Source organism: Callorhinchus milii, unplaced genomic scaffold, assembly GCF_018977255.1.
Source record: "Callorhinchus milii isolate IMCB2004 unplaced genomic scaffold, IMCB_Cmil_1.0 Scaffold25, whole genome shotgun sequence".
In the NCBI taxonomy this organism is placed as follows: domain Eukaryota; kingdom Metazoa; phylum Chordata; class Chondrichthyes; order Chimaeriformes; family Callorhinchidae; genus Callorhinchus; species Callorhinchus milii.
Window position 1 is genome coordinate 7626428 of NW_024704766.1, and position 8533 is coordinate 7634960.

Genomic DNA, 8533 nt, shown 5'->3' on the forward strand with positions numbered 1-8533 from the left:
TCCAATTAGATGCTGTTATTTATTGAGTGGGGCTAAATTACAGTGATGTTTAGCTGATGGTTTACATTTGATTTCTGTTGCTTTACTTCTGGAGGTTCTGACGGAAGGTTTCCCACAGGGCGGTGAGGTGGGCTCTCAGCTGCATCTCCACGGGTGTCAGTGTCTGACGGACCTTGTCTGTGTGTGGCTGGAGGCTCTCTCTCATCTTCTGGATGTTCTGGCTGATCATGGTGTCCAGCTGCTCAGTGTAGGGAGCCATGTTCTGACGGAACTCCTCGATCCTCTGGTTGACCTGGTTGTTCAGTGCTTCGGCCCTGGGCACCAGGTCCTCGAAGTTCTCATTGAGTTTAGCCTTGAGCTCCGCGGCGAAGGGGGCCAGCTGTGCCTTCAGCTGCTCAGCATTGGCATTGAGCTGCTCCTGGAGCTGCTGTGTGAACGGGACAATCTTCTGGCTCAACTCCTCAATCTGCTGGTTCATCCTGTCCTGGACCTCTTGGGTGTAAGGAGCCAGGCTTGTGCGCAGCTCTTGGACATTCTCAGTAAACTTGGCCAAGTACTCGTCAGTAAGAGGAGTCAACTTCTGCCTCACCTCATCCACGTTCTCGTTAATCTTCTGCTGGAGGTCTTGGGCGAAGGGGACCAGAGCTTGCTGGAGGCTGTCTGCGTTCTGCTGGAGTGTTCTCTGAAGGTCCTCAGTGTAGGGAGTCAGCCTCTGGCGCAGTTGCTCAGTCTTCTCGCTCACCTGGGCACTCAGCTCCTCAGTGTAGGGAGTCAGCCTCAGCTTGAGCACCTCAATCTTCTGGCTGATCTGTTGTTGGACCTCCTCAGAAATGGGAGACACTTGTGCGCTCAGTTGCTCCACCTGCTGCCTGATCTGCTCCTGCAACCTCTCGCCATCCTCCGTCACTTTGGTACGGAACTGCTGCGCTAGAGGGGTCATCTTCTCTCGCAGATCGTCAGCGTAGACAGTGATCTGCCCAAGGTTTTCCTTAATCAGCTCACTGCAAAGCACACCAGAAAGCACACCAACTCTTACATCATTTCCCACATTCTTTTCAAAGCAAATTATAATAATCCTTGCATTTGATACATCGCCTTATCACATCGCTGAGATGTCTCAAAGCTCTTTACAGAATACACTGTAAAGTGCAGTGACTGTGTATTTTGTTGGCGGAACACAGCAGCCAATTGCGCACAGCAGTGTCCTACAGTCATGGATTGTGTGACCAATTTATTTTGTTATGGAGGGTTTATTACCTCCCGAAAGCGATCCGTCAATTGACTAACAACCGGTTTCCTACTTACTACTCGATAAACAAGTGTGTGGAGCAATGAAACTTCCCTCGGGTTTCACCCTTAATCTAATGGAATTAGACCAATAATGAGAAAGTCACTGCACTTCACAGTGAATCCTGTGAAGCACTTTGGGACAGGAAAGGCTCTAATTAAATGGAAGGATTATTATGAGTGATTCTTTCAACCGGGTAACAACATGTGGTGATAACCTCAGTGCTAAACAATGGACACAGGCTGCAGTTTTCATGCTATTGGTGGAGTTCTGTAACTCAATGGTTAGACCACTCGCCTCACAAGTGAGAGACCTGGGTTTGATTCCCGGCAGAGGGCGAAACCTCAGCCAAGTTTCCTTACTCCACACAACAAGGCATCAACAAACAGTGATATACACAACGCTAAGCGATGGGAACAGGCTGCAGGTTTAACTCTATTCTGTGACGAAGGCAAAGTGAGGAGACTCCTCAGCTCAGGAAACCAATGTCCCTGACGTTAAACCGTGTTCAGGTTCAAGATGATCTTATTTTATGCGCACACACACGCACATGCACACTTACGCACACAAACACACACACACACACCTATGCACACACACACACGCGCACACACACACGCGCACACACACACACGCACGCACGAACGTGAACAATAGAGACCAAAGGTGACCCTTCACTGGGCTCCTGTACTTACTCGAGATGTTTGCCAACCTCAGAGCTCTGGATCTTCCCCACGTTCTCCCTGGCGGTTTCGCTCAGTTGGCTAACGTACTCCCAGAAGGCATCCTGCACCTGGTCATGGCTGACGTCAGCACGAGAGCCTACAGCGAGGACAGGACAGGACAGGACAGGTCAGCGCGGGGGCGAGAGTCAGAGCCGGACACACATCAGCACTGAACCTTCAAGCACAGAATGAGGCCATCGAGCCTGTGCCTGCTCTTACCCCAACTAGCCCCCACTCCCCCCGCTCTTACCCCAACTAGCCCCCACTCCCCCCGCTCTTACCCAACTAGCCCCCACTCCCCCCGCTCTTACCCCAACTAGCCCCCACTCCCCCCGCTCTTACCCCAACTAGCCCCCACTCCCCCCGCTCTTACCCAACTAGCCCCCACTCCCCCCGCTCTTATCCCAACTAGTCCTACCACTTCTCGCTCTTACCCCAACTAGCCGCACTCTCCCGCTGTTACCCCAACTTGCTCCATTCCCCTGCTCTTACCCCAACTAGTCACACTCCCCACTCTTACACCAATTAGCTGCACTCCCCCGCTCTTACCCCAAATAGCCCCACTGACCCACTCCTACCCCATAGCCCTGCAATTTTTTTCCTTTTTAAGCCCATATCCAATTCCCTTCTGAAAGCTATTATGGAATCTGTTCCCTTTCAGGCAGCGCAATCCAGATCGTAACAACTCTCTGGGCAACACTCAACACGCATTTCCCATCTCACAGGACAGTGAGCTGAGGTTAGTGTTGGGGAGCTCCTCACACTGACTGCAGCACTCTGCTGACTGATCAACATGACTTCAGAACATACTCTGAAACCCCCTCTACCCACCTCCGCCAAAGGTCATGACCATTGACCAGTTAGATCTCAGTGGAATGAGCCTAAACTCTGCTGTGAACTGGGTTCCAGACTGGCAGGACCTGGGACTCAGGGACACAGACAGTCTCGAGTCCACCACACAAGAGCTGACAACACAGCACAGCTTTACGCACAGTCATTACATGGCGTCGTAGTAATCTGATCTCTACAAACCTGAGAGGACGACGGCTAAGGCCACGAGGATAGTCCTGAGATACATGATGGTTCTTTCTCACTTCCTTCAACCTGGAAGAAAAACCCAAACCAAGTGTTAGATCCACAGCGTTGATCTAAGAGTTTTAGGCTCAACTGACACCTCACCTGTCCCCCTCCTGGGACACTGTGGAGAGATCTCAATCACTGTATTTTACTTTCCAGAGAGGATCAGCTCTTGCGCTCAGTGACTGCAGTGTGTCTCTTACCTGCAGGTGCTGCCTGTGACTCTGTGCCTCCTGCCTCGCTCCATATAAAGGGATCTTATCGGGGAGGTGATAAGGAGTTGCCACGCTGGGCTCAGCCTGTGGACTTTCATTGATGAAAAAGAAGGAAAACGTGGAAGTTCCAACAAAGCTCCAGGTGCAAACCTCTCTTAAAAGCCATTATCGAATCGGCTTCCACCAGCCTTTCAGGCAATGCATTCCAGATCCCAACAACTCACTGTGTGAAAACATTTCTCCTCACCTCCCCTCAGTTTCTTTTACCAACTATTGTAAATAAGTGCCCTCGGGTTACTGACCCCACCCCCCCGCCCCCCGCTCCGCCAGTGGGAATAGTTTCTCCCTGTTCACTCTATCAAATCCCCTCATAATTTTGAAAATTTCTATTAAGTCGCCTCTTAACCTTCTCTGCTCCAAGGAGAATAATCCCAGCTTCTCTCCTGATAACTGAAGTCCCTCATTCCTGGTACCATCCTGGTCAATCGCCTTTGCACCCTCTCCAATGCCTTGACATCCATCCTAAAGTGTGGGGACAAGAACTGAACCCATTCTCTCGCTGAGGCCCAACGAGTGTTTCATAAACGTTCATCATAATGTCCTGACTTTTGTATTCTATGCCACTATTTGTAAAGCCTCGTATCCTGTGTGCTTTTTTAACAGCTTTATCTATCTGTCCTGCCACCTTCAAAAATGTACTTAAGTCTCAGAGGGCTTAAGAGTGGTGAATCCTGAGGTTGGAGATTTGAGAGCAGTGATGGGTCCAGTGAGGGTTTTTTAAGCTTAGGAGTGATGACAGCCATTTTAAAGGGTTAGGAACAGTGGCAGTGGACAGGGAGATGTTTAATGTCTGTGAGTAGAGAGTCGAGGAGGTGGAGCTGGGAAGTAAGGGAGGTAAGCCCAGAGGGGAAGGACTTCAGGGGACTCCAAGGCAGTAGAGATGGAGTTGGCGAGGAATGATTATTTAAGTAGGGTAGGAAATGGAGGTGGGATGGGTAGTGTGGGGAGAGGGATGGAGGAATTAAGGGAGATGAAGTAATAGTCCAAGATGGCTTTGTTGGTACTGGTGAGGTAGAGGTGGTGAGGCCCCGGCTGATGACCAGGTCGAGGGGATGACCGCAGACATGGGTGGTGGAGTGGATGTGGAGGGAGAGGTTGAGGGAGGACAAAAGGGAGAAGAAGTTAGCGGGGGTAGAGCAGGTGGGGGTGAAGTGAAGGTTGAAGTCGCCTTGGATGATGAGGTGTTCGGAACATTGGAAGAGGGAAGATAGGAGTGTAGAGATGTCGGAGAGGTATGTAACATTACAGTGACCATGTGGCCGGTGACATCAGGATTGCACCTGGAGCTTTGTTGGAACTTCCACGTTTTCCTTCTTTTTCATCAATGAAAGTCCACAGGCTGAGCCCAGCGTGGCAACTCCTTATCACCTCCCCGATAAGATCCCTTTATATGGAGCGAGGCAGGAGGCACAGAGTCACAGGCAGCACCTGCAGGTAAGAGACGCACTGCAGTCACTGAGCGCAAGAGTTGATCCTCTCTGGAAAGTAAAATACAGTGATTGAGATCTCTCCACAGTGTCCCAGGAGGGGGACAGGTGAGGTGTCAGTTGAGTCTAAAATTCTTAGATCAACGCTGTGGATCTAACACTTGGTTTGGGTTTTTCTTCCAGGTTGAAGGAAGTGAGAAAGAACCATCATGTATCTCAGGACTATCCTCGTGGCCTTAGCCGTCGTCCTCTCAGGTTTGTAGAGATCAGATTATTACGACGCCATGTATTGACATATTGACGTATTGTAAAGCTGTGCTGTGTTGTCAGCTCTTGTGTGGTGGACTCGAGACTGTCTGTGTCCCTGAGTCCCAGGTCCTGCCAGTCTGGAACCCAGTTCACAGCAGAGTTTAGGCTCATTCCACTGAGATCTAACTGGTCAATGGTCATGACCTTTGGCGGAGGTGGGTAGAGGGGGTTTCAGAGTATGTTCTGAAGTCATGTTGATCAGTCAGCAGAGTGCTGCAGTCAGTGTGAGGAGCTCCCCAACACTAACCTCAGCTCACTGTCCTGTGAGATGGGAAATGCGTGTTGAGTGTTGCCCAGAGAGTTGTTATGATCTGGATTGCGCTGCCTGAAAGGGAACAGATTCCATAATAGCTTTCAGAAGGGAATTGGATATGGGCTTAAAAAGGAAAAAAATTGCAGGGCTATGGGGTAGGAGTGGGTCAGTGGGGCTATTTGGGGTAAGAGCGGGGGAGTGCAGCTAATTGGTGTAAGTGGGGAGTGTGACTAGTTGGGGTAAGAGCAGGGGAATGGAGCAAGTTGGGGTAACAGCGGGAGAGTGCGGCTATTTGGGGTAAGAGCGAGAAGTGGAAGGACTAGTTGGGATAAGAGCGGGGGGAGTGGGGGCTAGTTGGGTAAGAGCGGGGGGAGTGGGGGCTAGTTGGGGTAAGAGCGGGGGGAGTGGGGGCTAGTTGGGGTAAGAGCAGGCACAGGCTCGATGGCCTCATTCTGTGCTTGAAGGTTCAGTGCTGATGTGTGTCCGGCTCTGACTCTCGCCCCCGCGCTGACCTGTCCTGTCCTGTCCTGTCCTCGCTGTAGGCTCTCGTGCTGACGTCAGCCATGACCAGGTGCAGGATGCCTTCTGGGAGTACGTTAGCCAACTGAGCGAAACCGCCAGGGAGAACGTGGGGAAGATCCAGAGCTCTGAGGTTGGCAAACATCTCGAGTAAGTACAGGAGCCCAGTGAAGGGTCACCTTTGGTCTCTATTGTTCACGTTCGTGCGTGTGTGTGTGCGCGTGTGTGTGTGCGCGTGTGTGTGTGCGCGTGTGTGTGTGTGTGCATAGATGTGTGTGTGCGTGTGTGTGTGTGTGTTTGTGTGCGTAAGTGTGCATGTGCGTGTGTGTGCGCATAAAATAAGATCATCTTGAACCTGAACACGGTTTAACGTCAGGGACATTGGTTTCCTGAGCTGAGGAGTCTCCTCACTTTGCCTTCGTCACAGAATAGAGTTAAACCTGCAGCCTGTTCCCATCGCTTAGCGTTGTGTATATCACTGTTTGTTGATGCCTTGTTGTGTGGAGTAAGGAAACTTGGCTGAGGTTTCGCCCTCTGCCAGGAATCAAACCCAGGTCTCTCACTTGTGAGGCGAGTGGTCTAACCATTGAGTTACAGAACTGCACCAATAGCATGAAAACTGCAGCCTGTGTCCATTGTTTAGCATTGAGGTTATCACCACATGTTGTTACCCGGTTGAAAGAATCACTCATAATAATCCTTCCATTTAATTAGAGCCTTTCCTGTCCCAAAGTGCTTCACAGGATTCACTGTGAAGTGCAGTGACTTTCTCATTATTGGTCTAATTCCATTAGATTAAGGGTGAAACCCGAGGGAAGTTTCATTGCTCCACACACCTGTTTATCGAGTAGTAAGTAGGAAACCGGTTGTTAGTCAATTGACGGATCGCTTTCGGGAGGTAATAAACCCTCCATAACAAAATAAATTGGTCACACAATCCATGACTGTAGGACACTGCTGTGCGCAATTGGCTGCTGTGTTCCGCCAACAAAATACACAGTCACTGCACTTTACAGTGTATTCTGTAAAGAGCTTTGAGACATCTCAGCGATGTGATAAGGCGATGTATCAAATGCAAGGATTATTATAATTTGCTTTGAAAAGAATGTGGGAAATGATGTAAGAGTTGGTGTGCTTTGCAGTGAGCTGATTAAGGAAAACCTTGGGCAGATCACTGTCTACGCTGACGATCTGCGAGAGAAGATGACCCCTCTAGCGCAGCAGTTCCGTACCAAAGTGACGGAGGATGGCGAGAGGTTGCAGGAGCAGATCAGGCAGCAGGTGGAGCAACTGAGCGCACAAGTGTCTCCCATTTCTGAGGAGGTCCAACAACAGATCAGCCAGAAGATTGAGGTGCTCAAGCTGAGGCTGACTCCCTACACTGAGGAGCTGAGTGCCCAGGTGAGCGAGAAGACTGAGCAACTGCGCCAGAGGCTGACTCCCTACACTGAGGACCTTCAGAGAACACTCCAGCAGAACGCAGACAGCCTCCAGCAAGCTCTGGTCCCCTTCGCCCAAGACCTCCAGCAGAAGATTAACGAGAACGTGGATGAGGTGAGGCAGAAGTTGACTCCTCTTACTGACGAGTACTTGGCCAAGTTTACTGAGAATGTCCAAGAGCTGCGCACAAGCCTGGCTCCTTACACCCAAGAGGTCCAGGACAGGATGAACCAGCAGATTGAGGAGTTGAGCCAGAAGATTGTCCCGTTCACACAGCAGCTCCAGGAGCAGCTCAATGCCAATGCTGAGCAGCTGAAGGCACAGCTGGCCCCCTTCGCCGCGGAGCTCAAGGCTAAACTCAATGAGAACTTCGAGGACCTGGTGCCCAGGGCCGAAGCACTGAACAACCAGGTCAACCAGAGGATCGAGGAGTTCCGTCAGAACATGGCTCCCTACACTGAGCAGCTGGACACCATGATCAGCCAGAACATCCAGAAGATGAGAGAGAGCCTCCAGCCACACACAGACAAGGTCCGTCAGACACTGACACCCGTGGAGATGCAGCTGAGAGCCCACCTCACCGCCCTGTGGGAAACCTTCCGTCAGAACCTCCAGAAGTAAAGCAACAGAAATCAAATGTAAACCATCAGCTAAACATCACTGTAATTTAGCCCCACTCAATAAATAACAGCATCTAATTGGATTGTTGTCACTGTTTATAATGTTGTCACAGACACCCCTTTTGTGTTCTATGCCTGTCTGTTGTTAAAAATATGTTCTATAAAGTTGATGCGTTTGCTTTTTATGTATTTAACATTTTTGATGCTTATGGTGACATCACGTCCGACTCCAACGTCAATTTGGCAGTAACTGAGTATCTATAATTTGCAGAAGTGGAGAGGAAGATGCACTGGTTCCCTATCGGGTGACTTAAAGGATGATTTTGATTGGGCCATAAAAAAGGCACCAATTACAATTACCATTGTGGTAATTCCCCTAATTTGGGGAGGGACTCAATGCCCATAAAAGAAGGAGCGCCATGTGCTTGCGGTCGCTGTTTTTGTACCTGATGGCAACAAAGGTACATGCTCTGACTATTGATGAGTAGGAGGCAGACCTTGGTTTTTCGTGCACTTTACATTAACTTCATTATAAGTGGCTGCTAGCATGTGTAGTTTAGGTGTGATTAATGTTTGTTATCTCATAGTTGTGTTTGTTGA

The 8533-nt window shown here is 50.0% G+C and overlaps 2 protein-coding genes across 2 annotated transcripts; one reads left to right on the forward strand and one right to left on the reverse strand.

Annotated features, from left to right (window-relative positions):
* LOC121850787 (apolipoprotein A-IV-like) lies at positions 1-3337 on the reverse strand. Its single transcript, XM_042343937.1, has 4 exons — positions 3294-3337; positions 3046-3117; positions 1984-2110; positions 1-1001 (listed from the first exon to the last, which is right to left on the reverse strand). Exons 2-4 carry the CDS (start codon positions 3089-3091, stop codon positions 83-85), a joined length of 1092 nt encoding a protein of 363 aa, XP_042199871.1. The 5' UTR covers positions 3092-3117; positions 3294-3337; the 3' UTR covers positions 1-82.
* A 1418-nt stretch (positions 3338-4755) lies between these two features.
* Positions 4756-8016, forward strand: LOC103172996 (apolipoprotein A-IV-like). The gene is made up of 4 exons (XM_042343942.1): positions 4756-4799; positions 4976-5047; positions 5897-6023; positions 7016-8016. The coding sequence occupies exons 2-4, from the start codon at positions 5002-5004 to the stop codon at positions 7932-7934; spliced, it is 1092 nt and encodes a 363-aa protein (XP_042199876.1). The 5' UTR covers positions 4756-4799; positions 4976-5001; the 3' UTR covers positions 7935-8016.
* The last annotated feature ends 517 nt before the right edge of the window (positions 8017-8533 follow it).

Bases quoted from the DNA above. Each gene is read 5' to 3' on its own strand.
- LOC103172996 (XM_042343942.1), top strand. From the start codon at position 5,002: ATGTATCTCAGGACTATCCTCGTGGCCTTAGCCGTCGTCCTCTCAG. The intron at 5,048-5,896 runs GTTTGTAGAGAT...TCCTCGCTGTAG, and splicing joins CTTAGCCGTCGTCCTCTCAG to GCTCTCGTGCTGACGTCAGC. The intron at 6,024-7,015 runs GTAAGTACAGGA...TGTGCTTTGCAG, and splicing joins GAGGTTGGCAAACATCTCGA to TGAGCTGATTAAGGAAAACC.
- LOC121850787 (XM_042343937.1), bottom strand. From the start codon at position 3,091: ATGTATCTCAGGACTATCCTCGTGGCCTTAGCCGTCGTCCTCTCAG. The intron at 2,111-3,045 runs GTTTGTAGAGAT...TCCTCGCTGTAG, and splicing joins CTTAGCCGTCGTCCTCTCAG to GCTCTCGTGCTGACGTCAGC. The intron at 1,002-1,983 runs GTAAGTACAGGA...TGTGCTTTGCAG, and splicing joins GAGGTTGGCAAACATCTCGA to TGAGCTGATTAAGGAAAACC.